This window comes from Lagenorhynchus albirostris, chromosome 20, assembly GCF_949774975.1.
Source record: "Lagenorhynchus albirostris chromosome 20, mLagAlb1.1, whole genome shotgun sequence".
Classification (NCBI taxonomy): Eukaryota; Metazoa; Chordata; class Mammalia; order Artiodactyla; family Delphinidae; genus Lagenorhynchus; species Lagenorhynchus albirostris.
In genome coordinates, this window is record NC_083114.1 from 11,207,035 (window position 1) to 11,224,767 (window position 17,733).

The window sequence follows — 17,733 nt, forward strand, 5'->3', positions numbered from 1 at the left end:
TATAACAGTGACATCAACCCGATCGGTTCGTAAGAGTGTCCACGGAGCCACGGCTGTGGTCCGGCTAGTGGAGGGTAGCCTGAGGCCAGGCGTGGCCCGGGAGGCTGTGCCAGGGTTGGTCCCTGGAAATGTCCTCAGCTGAGCTAGAACCACCGGGTCCCCACGGGAGACAGCCAGGAGCAGCATCGAGGTCCGGCGTGAAAGAAACCAGACTTGCCTTATCTGCCTTCCTTTCCCAGACACACTGTGTGATAAGAGAGTTAAATGCTTTGGGTAGAAGTTTGAATTGAGTCTTTAAAACTGTGGTGTGAGAGAGGAGGACGGAGCAGCCGTGTTAGGGGCTCAGGATGGGGGTTCTGGCGGCTTGTGGGCTGTGCTAGGCACGCAGACGTGCTCCCCTGCCCAGGCGCATGAGCCCACGTGGGGTCAGGCAGCCCCAAGGGTGCCTGAACTATTATTCCTGGCCTCACAACAGTGTTTAAACACTTCCCCAGGGAGAGGGTCCCTGAAATAAGACTCAGCACCCCCCGCCTCTCCCCCGAACATTCCCAGGCCTGGGCTTCCTCACAGGCAGCCTCCCCCTTCTTCAAACAAAGCCCAGATCTTGGGAGTGCGAGAGCCAGCTACCCAGGACCCGTCTCATCCCCAGGGCTCTCCAGTGACTTCTACTCTGACCCCAGCACACAGAACCCACCCCCTTCCCTTCCCTGTGGCTGAATCAGGCTGCCCCCACCAAAGGAAGACCACTGGGGGAGCAGGCATGCTGGGGGCCCTGTGGGTGGGCTCAGGGACTCAGATCCTGCTGGAGCACTTACCCCGCTCTCCCCCTCCCCTCCCCCTCCAGGGCCCGGCCTCACAAATTTGTCTTGAGTTGTCTTTCCTGCTCCTGGAAAGCATGAGCACTTTGTGGATAGAGCCCTGGGTTGGGGTAGGAGACCCAAACCTTGACTCTGCCGCTGCCTTTGGTCACGGGGTGAGGTTAGGGATGACCCCCACCCACCAGGCTCCTATGAGGGCCTGGAGGGGCTCTCTGGATGGGTTGAGCGAGCAGTGGGTCCCAGTCTCAGGGATGGCGTAGTGAGGGGAGTCCAGCCTGCCGGGGTGAGTCAGTCCCATCCCCTTCCCCTCCTGCTTTGCTGGAGACCCCTTGGCAGGAATCCAGCTGGTCCAGGACCTTCTTCCTGCCTGATTGTGGCGTCTGGTCCCCCTGGGGCATCATGGGGTGGGTACGGGGCCTGCAATGTGCGGGGGCTAGGCGTCTGCGGTGGCGGCGGGGGGGGGGGCTGCCCAGAGAGACCCACATTCCTGGGAAAATGGTTTCACCAGTGGCCGGGCCCTCCAGACCTCCGCCTAGACCTGCGGAACCTGTTGGACCAGAGTAGAGTGGGCGGGCAGGACCTGAAGCCCCCAGAGCTGAGCGCCCTGGTGACGGGTGGGGGCTGGGTTCAGGATGGACTGGCTGTTTCTCCTCCCTCTGCCGAGCTGGCTTCAGGTTAGGCTCTAGGGGTGCCCTCTCCACTCTGAGGTGTCAGGAGTTGCCCCCTCTTCTCCAGTGTTCCCACGAGTGGGGCCGACCTGTCCCGCTCCATCCTCCTGAATCGGAAGTTGGAGGAGTCACCTTCCCTCCAAGCCCAGGCTCGCCCCAGGCTCGAGTCCTGTCCTCTCCCACTTCCCCAGGGTCCCCACCGCACAGAGGGTCCCATCACCCGGCTGGAGCCTTTCTCGCAGCCTATAAACATTGTTCTACCTCGTCCAGAGCCCCTCCCCCGCCCCTCTTGGCTGCGGGTTCTGTGTCTCCATCTCTCCCCGAGGCTGTCTCCTGCACCCACCCCCACCTCTGATTCAGCTCCTGAACTGTCACCAAGAACCTCTTTTTTTTGCTAAACCCAAAGGACCTTTTTAGATCTCGTCTTGACCTTCTTTTTCTTGACCTGAGGCTACCTTTGGAGCCGCTGACACGCCAGCCTTCTCGACACACTTCCACCTGCCTTTCTCCACGTTCTTCTGGTTTTCTTCCTCCCCCCTCTGGCCGCTGCTTTTATTCTCTTCTGCAGGTGCCTCTTCTGCCCCCAGGTGTGGTGCCCATCGCAGGCCCCATCGGCCCCGAGCCTGCTCTTCCTCTGCTGTGCTCCAGATGTGAGACCCCTGTTTCTCCATCATTTGTCCATCCTTCCTCTTAAACTTCAGACTCAAATATCCAGCTACCTCCTGACCTCAACCCCCTGATGCCCCAAGGACACCTTACACTCACCATGTCCCAAATTGAAGTTCTTATTTTCCCACCGATCCCCCCCCACCGCCATAGTCAAGTCAGCTGGGCCCAAAGCCCAGGCTTGAGAGAGGTGTGACTCCCCCATCCCTCCATATCCACTTACCCTCCCCAAGCTTTTGAGTCCTTTTTCACTGCCCCATCTCTCCTCCCCAGGTCCCCATGTGGGACTAGTGAGGTGACTGGCCATCTGGTCGACCCCTTCCATGGCACTATGTCACGGGCTTCTGAAGGATGGTCCTAAAACACAGCTGACAACCTTCAGTTCCTTCTTGTCCAAGGAGTCAAGTCCAAGTTCTCCAGGCTGGCACCTTGGGCTGCATGGTGCTTCTCCAGCCACCAGATCAGAATGCTTTGTGCCTTGTTGTCTATCTGCTTTGGCAGATACTGGTCGCTTCCACTCCTGGTCCCACCTAGCTTACTCTAGACTGGCTCTCAGCTACCCCTGCCTCTGGGAGGCCCTTCCCGGCCCACGGGGCTGGATGAAGTCTGTCTTAGGCACACACCCTCATGCTGGCTTGATATCATCTGCTCACAGCCCTGGCTCCCCCACCAGACTGATCCCCCCCATGGCGGGGTGGACACCTCTTGCACTGGTTGCGGTGATAGCTGAGCCGTCGGGGGCCAAGGATGGGCCTTTGTCATTCTGGGAACCTGGTAGACAAGGGGGCTAGGTAGTCTGGAGTCGTGTAAGGAGAGGTACGGCCACCTCTCAAGGCACTCATCGTGGGCTCTTAGTAGAGCCCCGGATCGGGGTCTGCCTGTGTTCTCCTCTTGCAGGGCAGACCCTACCAGCCTCACAGATGCTCTGAGCCCTCCAACCTTCCTCACTGTGACCAGGGCAGAGCCAAGGTTGAGGGCAACATCCCTCCTGGCCACACATCTCAGTTGTTTCTCACAGTGTAACCTGGACTGCACACATCCCCTCTCTCAGCCCTCAGGTCCCATCTGTAAAATGGGTGCGGTGGCATCTTCCTGGGGGGACAGAAGCAAGTTGGTCTAAGTGTCATGCCCAGAAAAAGGACCTGACGCTTGGCAAGGCTTTGCATAACCTACTCCCTCATCTCCAACAGGGAAACCGACCCAGAGGGGGCACGACCTGACCTGGGTCACCTGGTGGCTGGCGGCACAGCCAGGACGCCAGGTTGCCTGCTGGCTCTTGGTCTTGGCTCTCTCTCTGCATGACACCCCCCGCTGCTGTAGCCCAGAGGAGATGGAGGGGCCCCATGGAGCCAATCAGGCCTCTGTGCTCTGGACATCCAGACAAATCTTGTGACCCTGCAGCGTGAGGGCTCCTTGGCCCATTGTTGGCCCGGAAGGACCTTATGTCGCTGGGTTTGGGCTGCTCCCACACAGGCAGCCCCCGGGACGAGCAAGGGCCAGGCTCTCCGGACCCCAGGCATCTGGTCCAGCCTGGGGGAAGGGGTAGGGAGCCTTGCACACGCTTTCAGAACTCCCAGTCTTGACATTTGTCCCTAGCATTTGGGGGGTCTGGGATGAGCCCCGTGGAGGTGTTTGCCTCCGGGATCCTGGGGGCTCAACTTGTGAGACTGAGTCCTGTGTGACTTTGGCCCATCGCTCTACCTTCCTGGGGCTGTCTCTCTCAAAATTGAGTGTTGTTTGCCCTGTCAGAACCAGGGGGGTCACAGGGGGTGCGGGCCGCTGGCCCCGGCTGACTAGGCCTCGGTGGTGTTTGTCTCTCCGTAGAGCATGGATCACCATGACGAGGCCGGAGAGTCGGAGATGAGAAGGACCTCAGACTCATGCATCGTCGAGAACGGGCACCAGCCTGGGGCAGGTAGGGCTGACGGCAGAGGAGAGCGGGCTGGGTAGCTTTGGGGTCAGGGCCTTGGCCATGCCTCTGGGCCAGGCCACCCCTTGTCAGGGATGGAGGACTTGAGCCTAAACCCCAGCAGGTGGGGAGGCTGCCAGGAGAGCAGCCTCATTCAGTGTGAAGTAGAACTGTGTAAACACAGAAGAAAATGAGAGATCTCAGAAGGTGGTGAGCTTCCCTGTTTCTGGAGGAATGCAAGCAGGGGCTGAGGAATTGTCCAAGCACTGAACAGGGTAGAAAGTGGACTGATAGGCGACTATTTATTGAACTGTCTATGAGGGAAAGTTGGAGCAGACGCCAGCTCTGGTTGGAGCAGCGAGACGTCCACAGCAGGGGGAGGTCAGGGAGGCTGGAGTGGTCAGGGAGGCCTTCCTGGAGGAGGTGGGAGGAAGGTTCACAGAGACTGGAGTCCTCCTGGGAGGGTCTGAGGCCCCTGTGGATGCCACGGCTGACACCCCCAACCCTGCTGGTCCCATGTTCCAGGTCCAGGTGATGGACCCCCTGAGACCACCCAAACCGTCCCGGCACCAGAACCCCCCAAGCCTCGCCCTGTGAGCCTCTCCTTGCGGCTGCCTCACCAGCCAGTCACGGCTATCACGCGAGTCTCCGAGAGGTTCTCTGGGGAGACGTCAGCCGCAGCTCTCTCGCCCACGTCTGCCGCCGTCCTGGGGGGCCTCAGCCCCAGCGAGGCCACCACACCCTGGACTCCCAGTCCCACTGGTAAGAGCAGGAGGGCATGGCCTCAAACTGGGAGGGAGGGCAGGGGCTGGGGGCAGTTGGCAAGAGACTCAGGAAACCTGGGCAAGCCCCAGCCCTCCTCTGCTGTCACTGCGACCCCCTTCCCTAGCTCATCTGCTCCATCAAATGGGGCTCATCTTTCCCGACTCCTCCCCCCAGAGATGCTGTAAAGTAGCCTCGTCCCCCACGGGAGACGACTGTAGCTTTTACTGCAGGTTGAGGCTGTGGTTAGAAGGTGGCCTCTTACCCTGCACACTTTGGCGTGGTCCCCGGGGCCTGTCTTGGGCCTGGGGTCAGGCCTCAGTGGTGTGTCCTGGGGTTGGGCTGTGTGGGTTTCCAGAATGAGGGCTCGGGAACAAAGTGTTTGCTGGATACGTAGCACAAGAGGCCCTGGGCTCTGTGCTCTCAAAAGCGGGGCTGGGGGCGGGGGACACTTTAAAAGGCCTCTTTTATGTCATTGCTGTATGTTCCCAGCATCCTTTCTCCTCAACTGTTGGCCGAGGCAGGCCCAGCTTAGCCCAGGGGTCCTGCCCCTGCCCTGAGTGACGCTGGGTAAACGGCACAGGGCCAGGTCAGAGGAAGGGAGGCTGGCAGTGGTGACCCTCCGCGAGGCCAGGGTTTGTTATTTCTCTCCCTTGCTTTGTCTCAAAGAGAAGAATTCTTCTCTCCCACGGTCTTTATCCAGCTCTGGCTACGGGGCAGTGACGGCCAGCAGGAACAACGGCAGGTGAGTCGGGGCCCCAGTCCCCGGTGGGGGGAGGTCAGCCCTCCCCAGGCAGCGTCTGGACTTTGCCTTGAACTTGGGCTGCCCGGGCCCCTGCAGGGAGCTCCCATGCTGACCCAGGATGAGGCACCCTCCTGGGCTTGGTTCCAAGGGAGAGCAGCGTCAATGGGTGGGGTTTGAGCAGAGGACATGAGGCCGCGGGGCTAGGTGGAGGGTTTTGTTTGGAGAATATATATATATGTAGGGCCTTGGGCTGGTTTCTCTTAGCACCCTTGAAAGGAAGTCTGTGCAAAGATTGGAGGGGGTGTCTCAGTCCCCACAGGAGGATGGAGCATGGGGCGATCTCCCACTTTCCTGTCCACCCATCCTGCTTTCCGCCCGCGGCTGAGGACGTCTCTAGGCTGGGGCAGGTCTGCTGCCTCCTGGCCTGTGGTTGTCCCCATGCTCCCCCAGGCCCACCGGATTGTGATCGGAGCTGGGGATAGAGGCTGGCTTGGCTTTTGTCCCCCCTTTCAGTAATAAAAGGAGAATTGTGGCTTTCTGGAAAACTGTTGCAGGGGAGAAACAAAGGGGGTCTTTTTCGTGGTGGTGAGGAGGGGGCCTGGTCCTGATGAGGCCGGTTCTGCGTACACCTCCCGCGAGGAGGATGCCCCCACTCCCACCCCGCTCAGCCCAGGCACGGACACCTGCGAGGGGTGACGATGCTCAGAGAGGGGCCCACTGCCGGCCAGGCCTGCCTCGGACAGCAGCTCAGTTTGGAAAAGCTGCAGAACCGGTTGGGGACTAGAGCAAGTGGTGCTTCCTCCCTGCCTGTAGCCCGGTGGCTGCCTCATTCTACACTCAGTGGGGTGGGGGGCCCGGGGCCCAGGTGAGCTAGTGATGGGCGGGTCTGTGTTCCTGACTCCGTGGTTCTCTCCTCAGCCCACCTCTGGTGACGCCACCCGAGTCTCTCCCATCCCCGCAGCCGCCAGCCACGACCCAGGCCCATCGGCAGGGGGAGCGTCGCCGGGAGCTGGTGAGGTCGCAGACGCTGCCCCGCACCTCGGGGGCGCAGGCCCGGAAGGCGTTATTTGAGAAATGGGAGCAGGATACAGCTGGCAAGTACGGATGCTCTCACCCCCCGCCCCCCAGACCAGTCTGGGCCCCCAGAGTAGGCCTGGGCCCAGACTAGGGTCAGGCAGGCACAGCGCGCAAAGCCGGCCCTGTCCTGTTCCCCAGGGGGCAGTTCCCCAAGATGTGACCTCTTGGGCAAGACACAAGGTCAGGACCAGCTACGGAGCAGGCTGAGGGATAGGGGGCCCCAGCTGTGGGGAGGAGAGGAGCGGGCAGGGGGCCAGGCAAGGCCTGGGGAGAGCCTAGGCCCCCTTCCCCCGGTCCTGGAGGGGCCCCGGCTGCCCTCACACCCACATTCCTCACCCAACTGGAGAAGTTGGTTTCAGGGCGTGACTGGAGAGGCCAGAGGGCAGTCACTGGAGGTGACACAGCGAGACCAGCCCCCTATCACGCCCCACCCCCGCTCCCAGATGGGATCCACCTCTGTACACATTTGTCCAGCGCTCCTGTCCGCTGGTGGTATTGATGCCTGTTGCTTGTGGGGTGCGGCCCAGGCATATTTGATGATGACCACCCCCAGTCCCGCTCCCAAGGCTCTGACTCTAGTGAGTCAGAAGGGACACCCAGGAAGTGTCCCGCTGACCCAGACAACCTGTTCTTGGCCATTAAGGAGTGTCCTTGGGGCCCAGAGGAAGAAACCGTTGCTCCAGGCTAGGAAAGAGGGCGGCCCCGGAGGGAGGCTCAGAGGAGGGGTGGGATGAAAGGAAGCGGGGCCTCAGGTCCTCTGCCCCAGGATTGCCCATGTGGGAAGTAAACAGGGGACCTGGAGGCTGGAAGGGATCTGGTCGGGCCAGACTCCATCAAGGGAGGCTGTGCCCTGGGATGGGGGGCTCATGCCTGGACGTGGGTGTAGGGCTGGGAGGGTTGCCTGCTACCTGGGTGAGCAGGTGCAGCACGTTCTCGGAGTAGCTGGCAGCCGAGGGGCAGCCCCCCAGCCCCCCAGCAGGCCTGGCCTCTCTCTGCAGGGGGAAGGGCGAGACCCCAGCCCCCCAGCAGGCCTGGCCTCTCTCTGCAGGGGGAAGGGCGAGACCCCAGCCCCCCAGCAGGCCCGCCCTCTCTCTGCAGGGGGAAGGGCGAGACCCCAGCCCCCCAGCAGGCCCGCCCTCTCTCTGCAGGGGGAAGGGCGAGACCCCAGCCCCCCAGCAGGCCTGGCCTCTCTCTGCAGGGGGAAGGGCGAGACCCCAGCCCCCCAGCAGGCCCGCCCTCTCTCTGCAGGGGGAAGGGCGAGACCCGGGCGAAGCTGAAGCGCTCGCAGAGCTTCGGCGTGGCCAGCGCCAGCAGCATCAAGCAGATCCTGCTCGAGTGGTGCCGCAACAAGACGCTCGGCTACCAGGTGAGCCCGGCCTGGCCGCCGGGAGCCCGGCAGAGGCAGGAGTGGGCGCCACCCCCCCGCTCGTGTTCCCCTGGCCGGGACGGGAGCCCCAGTCTGGGGCGGAGGGGTAGGAGCTGGAGAAACTGTACCCTCCCGATCGGTCCCCAGCTGCTGCAGATGGAGTCCAGCAGGCACGGCTTGTTGCTGAGCTGGGGGGATGGTGGGCCTGGGGAGGGGCTGGGAGGGCCTGCTTGTGGGGTCGAATCAGGTGGAGGAGCTGAGGCCGGCGCTGTGCTCCCCCTTACCTCCCCGCGTTGGCCTCGCAGCACGTGGACCTGCAGAACTTCTCCTCCAGCTGGAGCGACGGGATGGCCTTCTGCGCCCTGGTGCACTCCTTCTTCCCCGATGCCTTCGACTACAATGCCCTGAGCCCCGCGCAGCGGCGGCAGAACTTCGAGCTGGCCTTCACCATGGCCGAGTAAGTATGGCGGGTCCCCTGGCTGCCAGGCCCTCCCAGTCCCCAAGCCCGAGTTCTGCCCTGCGTCCAGCACAGGGGCCGGCAGGACGGGGGCAGCTGTCCGCAGACCTGAGAGCCTTGAGGCCACCCAGTCTGTCGCCTCCCATACAGATGGAGAGACTATGGCCGGGAAGGGGGGATTTTCCCCGGGCCACCCAGCACTCAGTAGTAGAGCCAGGCTCTCTCCTCTTCTCGTGCACCCGCCCTCTTGGCTGGTACCCGGCCTCTGGTGTGCGGTCGGCCAGGCCAGCCACAGACAAGGTGCAAGAGGCAGTGGGGCAGGGTCCGCCGGAGCACGGAGCCTGTCCTCTCCAGGCTGGTGAGAGAGACAGTTGCTTGGGAGAGCCCAGCAGCTGAGCAGCAGGAAACTGAATATCTGCCTGGGGGACATTTCAGACTTCTCCAGTAGGTACACTTTGCTTCCCTAAATGTCGTAAAAGCGTTTGATAGGAAATTGCCTACCTTCTTAAGACCCGCTCATAGGGAGAAGATTGGGTGAGGGGTGATTCTGGGTTCAGGAGGTGCTCGGGGAGCTTGGCATTTGGTCGTAGGCTGAGGGCTACCCCCCGTGCCTCAGGGGAGTGTCAAAGAGTGCTCTGGTGAAGGTGCCTTCAAACCGAGTAGGCAGGAGGGTTTAACAAAGGGCTTCCTTGCAAACGTGTGGGCAGGAGTGAGCGATGAGCCAGGTGCCATGGGGCACCCTCGGGCTGGGGAGAACAGCTGTGCGGAGAGGGCTGGCTGATAGGAGCTGTACTTTGGGGCAGTGGGTGCGACCAGCTCACAGTGACCCAGCAGGAAGGGAGCTGAGGGCGTAAACCCTCCACCCTCCCCCACCTCCTGCCCTCATGCCAGGGCCTCACGTGGGCTGGACACGGAAGGCAGAGGGCAGGGGAGCTGTTGCTGCGGTCCGTCGAGTCCGTGCCCCCGGTCCAGGGCAGGCACGGGGCAGAGATGAGGGTGTTGAGGGCTGCCTGTTGCTGGGCTTTGTGGAATTAGGGGGAGGAAGGTCAGAGGGCAGGAGGACCTCCCCAGAGCTGAGTTTCCTGGAGGGAACATTTTTCATTCTCTCCTGGCCGCCCACCTTTGTGCCTGGTGGAGTGAGCCTCTGGCCACCCATGTGTGCCTGACCCCCCTCGTGTCTTGTCCGCGACCCCGGTGCCCACGTCCGGGAGGTGCTCTCACGTGCTGGTGGAGCTGGAAGAGCCCTCCCTGAAGCCTGGCCTGCCCACCCCCCCCCACCCAGAGTCTGTTCCACCCCGCACCTGGCCCCAAGCCCGGACGGGGAAGGAGTTGGAGCTCACAGGTTACAGCCCCGTGCCCGGGACTGCGGGTCCTCGCTCTAGGGGCAGAACGGAGACCCTGACTTGTTGGCGTGCCGGCGTTGCCCCTGCTATGTTGTCTCGGGTGACCCGCGTGGCCTCTCGCCCCCGTGGGGTCGTAAGAACTCCTTGTATACTTTGGGAGCCGTCTCTTCCCTGGCTGTTTAGGATTAGCTGTCGTCCTAATTGCGGAAACAGCTTTGGGCAGAGCGCGTTACACAACTGAATCCAGACGATGCTGAAGTAGCGCCAAGCGTAACGGCTCGATGCTGAGGAGGGGGCGCCTCCCCAGCTGCCTGGAAGCCCAGAAGGGTGACTGTCGAAAAGCAGATGGTCAGAGTGTACAGGGCCCGGGCTCCGATGTGGGCACCCAAGACCCCCCCCGCCACCGCTGGGTGAGGCCACGCTTGTCTGACAGTTTTTCTCCATCGAGTCCAGTGGGCCTGGCGGTGCCCGCTCGAGCCCCGGCCGCCTTGGTCACCCTCAGCCCTGGACCAGGCTGGGCTGTGGCAGGGAGAGGGGTGCCCCGGGCCCCAGGATGGTGGCCCTGCACCCCAGCTCGCAGGGAACGTAACCTCCCTTGGCGACCGGAGCCAGAGCCGTTCGTGGCTGTGCTTTCCCAGCACGAGGTGTGAGCTCAGAGAGCCTCCAGGCTCCAACCAGATGTTTCTTCTACTCCCACATTGGGGTTGGGGCGTGGGAGCCTGCTTCAGGCTGTACCTCCCTCCCACCCAGAGCAAAGGACGTGGTAAAAACGGGGCCCCGCCTTCCTGCCGCCTGAGCCGGCTCCGGCTAGCTGGGGAGGGGAGGGGAGGGGAGGGGAGGGGAGGATGGGCTTCGGGCCCCTGAGATGAGTTCTGGCTTATCTGCTGACTCGAGAGAGGGCAGAGAGGGGCACCCACAGCCGGCCTGAGGGGGAGGAAGGTGCCTCCCCTCCTGAGTCATCCGGGAACTCAGCTCACAGGTACTTGGGGGACAGGGCTGGGAGGGTGGGCCTGCCTGCCCGAGGCCTCCTGGGAGGATGGCAGCTGGGCTCGCCTAGTTTCTTGGACAATAAGCTGGTTAGAACAGCTGGAAAGAAGGCACAGGGACACCTACTTGAGGATACTGGCTACCAGTGTCTTAACAGACTACTCCTTAGTTTTGCCAGCAAAAGCCAAGCAGACACGCGGGGCTGGGGGAAAGCCGTCAAGGGCCACGCAGGCAGCGGAAAGGCAGTTTGCGGTGGACAGTGTAGGGTGACGGGAGCCTGGGCTCTGATGAAGACATAGCCTTTGGAAAGGAAAAGCAGCCGTGGACAGGGCCCCTGCACATCAGGAAGGAGAAGCTTCCAGACCCTTGGGCGAGCAAGGGGCCTTCAAAGCACAGAGACGCATCTAGAACCTGGGGAGTAAGAGGGGTTTGTGACGCCCCTCCCCCTGATAATTTACCTCCCCCAAGATTCCCCGGGGCCTAATCTGTGTGAGTGATGCGGTGTGGACAACACAGTGAGCTCCCCTCGTCGACAGGCCAGGCGTTCGGGGCTTGGAGAGCGGGAGGACCAGCTCCTGTGGTGGGCGGTTCTCCGCCGAGATGGAGGGTGCGGTGTAGGCCCCGGGGCCGGCCAGTGTAGCTGAGGAGCCCGCTTGCCCTGCGGGGAATGTGTCCTACTCTCAGGTTACAGCCCAGCTGAGGGAGCTTCCAGGCTATTTGTAGTGCCCATGTGTCTCTAAAACCAGATAGGAGGCTGTAGTCCGAGCCCTGGCATCCCAGGCTGCATTTAGAGAAGGCTTAGACAAATAAAAATAACCCCTCAGGCACCTCCTCCACCTGCCTGCCTGACAGGCTAGCCCTGGAGTGAGGAAGATCACAATAGGATAGTAGTAGGAGAAAATCCTCTGACCCTTTTTTAACCCCAAACAAGGTGGGGCTAATTCATCTAAAATTGGTAGTAGGCAAACGATAGCTCTGGTTCTTGCTGCGCAGCGACATTTGAAATGACCTGTACTTTCTTCTTTGGATGATGATTCCATGCTGTTTGAACTATTTAAAACAAGTTTGTGTTTTCACAAAAGCAGTTTTGTTTTCATTTAAAAGGCAGTTGGGGCCTCTAATATTCTGAGACTGAAATGTTTTTATAAAAGTCAGTGTTCATCATCATTTTCCTTTACTCACATCCTGTCTCAGGAGTTGTGTCCATAGCTTCTAGAAATCTTATCATTACTGTCACGGCTGGTTGGGGTGGGGTGGGGACCAGATGGTTAGGGGCTCAGTTCCCTGGTTTCTGGGGAAGCCAGCACCTTGCCCATAGCTTCCTGTCTGCGGGGTAGAGGGTGATACCAGGGTCAGGCCTTAGCGCCCGTCCTGACTGCCGCCCTGGGCAGGGGCAGGGATGTCATTAGTGGGAGGGTCAGTGCAGCCTCTAGAATGAAGAAGGGGGGCCAGCCCAAGTTGGACAACACTTGGGACGTGCCAGCAATCCTAGAGAGAAACCAGAACCCGCTCAGAGGAGGGCCCCCAGGTACCCACTGGGGGCACAGCGAAGGAACCAGACATGGTTAGTTTCAGGGAAAGATGGATATTAAGATTCTCTTCCAACACGTGAAGGGCTCTTTTGTGGGGGGAAAAGCAATTAGACTGAGAATAGCCTCGTGAGGCCAATAGGTAGAAAGTACCAAGAGGCAAAATCGCGTAAGAAACGTGAGGGAAAACTTCCTCCTGGCCAGGACCACCCGCAGAGGGATCGGAACGGTGCTTGGAGGAAATTAGGGCCCCTTCCCTGAACCTGGAGGGGAGCATGGCCGAGGCAGGGCCTTCACCAGGTGGCTGGTGCCTCTGAGGGGGGTGTTTGGAGGGTGGGATTTCAGTTCTCTTCCAAGGCTGAGGTTTAGGGTTCTAACGGTGCCCACGTTTCCTGGAGACTGAGTACTCAGGCCACTGCTGTCAGTGGTGATACCTGGGCACACACCTGGCATTCTCCGTCTGCAGCCCTGGGAGGGTAGAAGGAGCTCTCCCTGCGCTGCAGGTATGGAGAAGGGCATCAGACGCCACCTGATAGCTCAAGGAGATGAACTCAGGTCCACGGCCTCCCCAGGAACTCAGATCTTCAGTCCTTGACTATCAACAAAGCACCTCTGCGTGCATATCCTCGTCACAGCGTCCACTCCCCTGACACCGAGCCTCTCCCCGGCCCATCCTGGGCAGCCAGGGTGCCCGCTTATCGGGCCAGAGCCACTCGCCACCCCACAAAGCCCTCGGCTTCCCTTGCAAGCTGCCCGCTCCAAACCGAGGGGGAGCCCGCCGACGGGATCCAGGACCGGCGTCTCCGTTTCGCCCTGACTTTCGGTTTCTGATAGGAGGCCCAGCGTCAGGCCAGCACCACAGGATGGGCCCCGTGCTGAGATTACAGTGCTTGTCTTTGGAGCACGCAGGCCCAGGAGCCGGCAGGGACTGGTAGAAAGTGCTTGGGGTACAAGGCACCACCTCCCAACAAGAACAAGCCCACCGGGAGGGGGAGCGGAGGTCGGGGGCTGACTTTCCACCGAGGAAATGGCACGGAAGGGTGAAGCTATGGGCAGAGTCAGGATCTGAACCCAGCTCTTTAGAGTTCCAGTTCAGGCCTCTTTTCCCTGATGACCTACTCTGCTGCTTGGAGCGAACCATGATAATACAGACAGCAACAGTGATCATTCCTAACGTTTATTGAGCTCTTCTGATGAGCCAGACACCGTTCCTGCTGGTTGTGTGATGAGCTCGTGGATCTTCCCACCTCCCTGTGAAGTGGCTGTTATCCAGTCGGGGAAACTGAGGCCCTGAGAAGTTAAGTGTCGTCCTCAAATCATATCGCTAGGAAGGATACAGCTGGGATGTGAACAGTGTCACTCATGGACTTATGGATATGGGGGCAAAAAGACCGGAGACCCTGGAACCACAAGAGTGCACACAGCTGTTGAAGCTGATTGGACCGAGTGCAGTTGCTTTGGGCCTTTTGGGTTCGGCCTGATGACGCGTCTGGCTCGGCACAGGGCGGGGCTTTGCTGGGCTTGGCGAGGGTCCCTGCTGTTACCTCCCAGGTGGATGCTCGTCTTCCCACCTCCATGAGACCTTGAAGCCGGGACCTTCAGTCCCCCTCCCAGCTGGGAACGGCAGAGGGAAGAGCTTTTTTTTGCAGCCCAGTGAAAGGCCCCAGTTTCCACACGCATCTACACCAGTGGGCCAGAAGTTAAACCAGTATTTCCCAGAGCATGAGGCGGGCCCGGGGCGAGGTTGAGGGGAGGCTCACAAGATGATTTGAAGCAACTTTTAAAACTTTGAGTTGTTGTGACCCTTGAGTAGATAATAAAATCAATTTAGTGGCTCACGACCAACATTAAAATAAACCAAACAGAAAAACAAAAAAAAGGAGGTGGGGAGAGAGATAAAGATGAAATCTAGAGAAAATATGAGTAGTAGAAAAGGTCAGTATCTTTGTGAAACTTTATTTCCACATAAATGTATGCGCGTGCTGAATGAATCACGATGAAACACCTCTAACTATGGGTTATGGTTAAAAAAAAAAAGGTGAAAGACACTGTTGTTTGTACGCGGGCCTCTCACTGTTGTGGCCTCTCCCGTTGCGGAGCACAGGCTCCGGACGCACAGGCTCAGTGGCCATGGCTCACGGGCCCAGCCGCTCCATGACATGTGGGATCTTCCCACATGTTCGGGGCACGAACCCGTGTCCCCTGCATCGGCAGGTGGACCCTCAACCACTGTGCCACCAGGGAAGCCCAAAGACACTGTTTTAGGAAGCATATGGGTGAATTTATTTTTTACTTTATTCATTTTACATTTATAGCCCGTGCTGATTCTCCATATCCTGCTGATACACGTTGAATTTTTTTAGTGAAATTTAATTTTGGAGCTAAATTTTTATTAATGAAACTAACCTTTTCGATTAATATAAGTTTGTCTAAATTAATAGAATTGAATTTTTTAGCAGAACTTAATTTAGTGAAACCTTAAAGTGAAGCTGAATTTCACTGAAATTTTAAAGTAAGTCTAGTTATGTAAAAACACGAGTCGTAAGGGCGGTTCCTGGATGTGGGAGTCTGGGAAACACTGCATTAGAGAAAGTAACCGCAAAGGCTCTTCTGGGGTGATGTGAATTCACAGTTGGAGAGCACTTGGGAGCCTCCAGCTCCGGGCCAAGCTCTGTTCTGGGGCTGATGGCTGGGGCCGGCGTTCTGATGCAGCTTCTGTGTTTCAGGAATCTGGCCAGCTGTGAGCGCCTCATTGAGGTGGAGGATATGATGGTGATGGGCCGCAAGCCAGACCCCATGTGCGTCTTCACTTACGTCCAGTCTCTGTACAACCACCTGCGTCGCTTTGAGTGAAGCCCCTCGGGGCTGGAGAGCCAAGCCCCGAAGGAGTCGGTGGGGCCGCCTGTGTCCCGGAGTCAGGATGCCCCCCCCCCCCCGAGCAGAGTTGCATTCTGGTGTGAGAGAGCTGTTTGTTCTGTGCCTCGTAACCGCGCTCCCCAACCTGCCCGGCTGCGTTACTGATGGGAAAGTACGGCTGAGCTGCGTGCACTGACTGCACTGATCACAGCCAGGGGCTCCAAGGAAAAGGAAGTATTACCAGAGAGAGAGAAATTGGTGCTAAATAATTACCTTCCTTAAAAATAATAATAATAATAATAATGCTTGTCTGTAGATTCTGGAAGCCTGAATCAGTGTTCCCTCTGCTGAACTGGATCCATTGGCTTTACAGGGTTGCATTGACTACCAAGTGTTTTTTAATCCAAACACCCAGAGTTTTCTACTTCCTCACACTATTGTAGGTTCCTTTCCTCCCGCGCTCTGGGCCACTGCCAGGAAATATAGAGACGCTTAATCAGCAGCTTGACAAAGAAGACTGAAGTCTTGGGAAGAAACTGTTTAATCACTCCCAGGTCCTGGGCAGCAGCTGACCTGCAAGTCACCTCGGCTCTCTGGGGAAATGGGAGGGCTCTCGCCGGGTCCCAAAGTGGTCCTGTCCTTCCCAGGAGGGCTCCGCACGTGTCTGGCTGAGAATAGGCCCTCGGGAAGTTAACACTTTTAGGGAAGGATGGGCATTTGGCGCTGCGAGGTGGTTTTTAGTCACAGCTTCTCTTAAGGGATTCGCTGCAGATATTTATAAAAAGTAACTCCATCTGTACCACTGACCGTTTGTACATAAAAAGATGTGTCGCACTTCGCTTGGGATTTGTTATTTCTGTTTGGGAGATGGGGTGCCTGGGAATAAGAGATTTCTCATCCATTTCAAATGAAAATCTGCTTACATCCCGCCCCCCCCCCCACTTAACTGTTTCTGTACCAAAATCACCACTCAGAAAGTTCAAAATCACATTTGCTCTTCTTGCGTTTGCCTGTCGGTCACCCGTCTCCATGTCATGGAAGGAGCACGGACAGGAAGTCCCCCCTTGCAGTTCTGTCCCCTGGAAGTTGACTGACAGATCTGTGATCAGCAGTGGGGTGGTCCCGCACGTGGGGGAGCCCATCGAGGGGCACTGGTTTATTTTCACAGCTGTTCGGTGGTACAAAAAAAGCTGTTAGGGTTTTAGTAGAACATCTTTAGATTCTATAAAGCCACAGCCATTAGCTTATTCTTATTCAAGAAGCATTTTCTAATCGGGTTGGATTTTAGCCATGAACTTGGAGGACTTCCCTTTAAGGAGTTAATGTATGTCTTCAGCTCGTGCAGTGGGTTCTAACCACCAGCATCTGTGCCTTCTCAGAATCACCCGTGGTCCCTTGTGTTGGGGGACAGAGCTCTTTGGGGGTGTCGGGAGGACCACGGCAGAGCTTGCCAAGTGGGTGATTGGTAGTCTCAGCAGATTTGTTTGTTCAGGCTGCAGCCTTGTCCCATCCTTTGGATTCTTCCACAGTGGGAACCACTCCCTTTCCAGCTCTTGTCTCGTGGAGGCTTGGGAAGGTGAGCCCTATTATTAGCAAAGACACTGCACCTGGTTTTTTTTTCTTACTGAAGTTTAGGGTTTCAAACCTAAAGCCAATCCAAGCACACAGGGGTTTTATAAAAAGCACGCCTATACATTCCTGAGTCCTTGCACATGTTAAGCAGAGCGCTCCTGAATTGCACACGTGGTCTTGCACCTCTGCACATAAAATAGAGCAGATCCTGCTGGCGTGATGAACAATTTCTCTTAAATTGAGGCGTGGTGTCCCTCATGTCTCACATTCAGAGTAATCCAGGCTAGATATCTTTAAAGTAGGTCCTGTAATGTTCTCGTCTGTGGTTTGGGGGGGGAGGGGCAAACGAGGGCTCATAAGCTTTAAGGGGTTTGAAACTTGATTATCTCCAAGACCAAGCCTGAGGGTTCCAAGGTGTGGGGCAAGTACGGGGGTGGGCGGAACGCGAGCAAGCCGCCCAGTCTCAAGACATTTGGAAGCCATCGTTTTAGATCAGTCTTGCACGGAAAGTTCCCATTTGTGCAATTGGACGGCGAGTCGCCTTCTACCATGGTACAGATGGTCTCACATGTTTATTTCCCATCCCCACGACACCTCCCGAGAGGAATGATTTCTCAGAGCTGCTTGTGTTCCATAAGATTCTTCTGCTTTCCCAGATCCCTTCACCTGGATTTTGTTAAAACTTATTAAGTGACCAGATTGGCTTGTGCGTTTTTCCCTGAAGGGAATGTTTCTCCAGAGCCAAGATGGGCTTTAGCTTCTCTGACAGCTGATGGAGATTTTTCTAGCCAAGGGAGAGCTCATAAGCACTTTCTGAATATGATCTTGTACATGCTGGTTAGAGGAGAACGTTCAGGCCAGGTGTTCGGGGAACAGTCTGTGAAGGCCAACGAATTTCGCAAATGTGTTCGATGACGAAAAGCTCTCAGTTTTCCCTGCTGCAGCGGTCAGTGCTCTGTAACTGGAGGAGACATGTGT

General features: G+C 58.2%; 1 protein-coding gene across 3 annotated transcripts in view; it reads left to right on the plus strand.

The window, feature by feature from the left end:
- Positions 1–16,017, plus strand: part of SMTNL2 (smoothelin like 2) — a 32,581-nt gene extending 16,564 nt beyond the window's left edge. For all 3 annotated transcript variants that reach the window (XM_060133793.1, XM_060133792.1, XM_060133794.1), the window contains 7 exons: positions 3,977–4,067; positions 4,587–4,823; positions 5,493–5,568; positions 6,487–6,666; positions 7,894–8,011; positions 8,317–8,468; positions 15,054–16,017. In XM_060133793.1, coding sequence (XP_059989776.1) covers positions 3,977–4,067; positions 4,587–4,823; positions 5,493–5,568; positions 6,487–6,666; positions 7,894–8,011; positions 8,317–8,468; positions 15,054–15,180 — 981 coding nt within the window. In that variant the 3' untranslated portion in view covers positions 15,181–16,017. The remainder of the gene's footprint in view (positions 1–3,976; positions 4,068–4,586; positions 4,824–5,492; positions 5,569–6,486; positions 6,667–7,893; positions 8,012–8,316; positions 8,469–15,053) is intronic.
- The last annotated feature ends 1,716 nt before the right edge of the window (positions 16,018–17,733 follow it).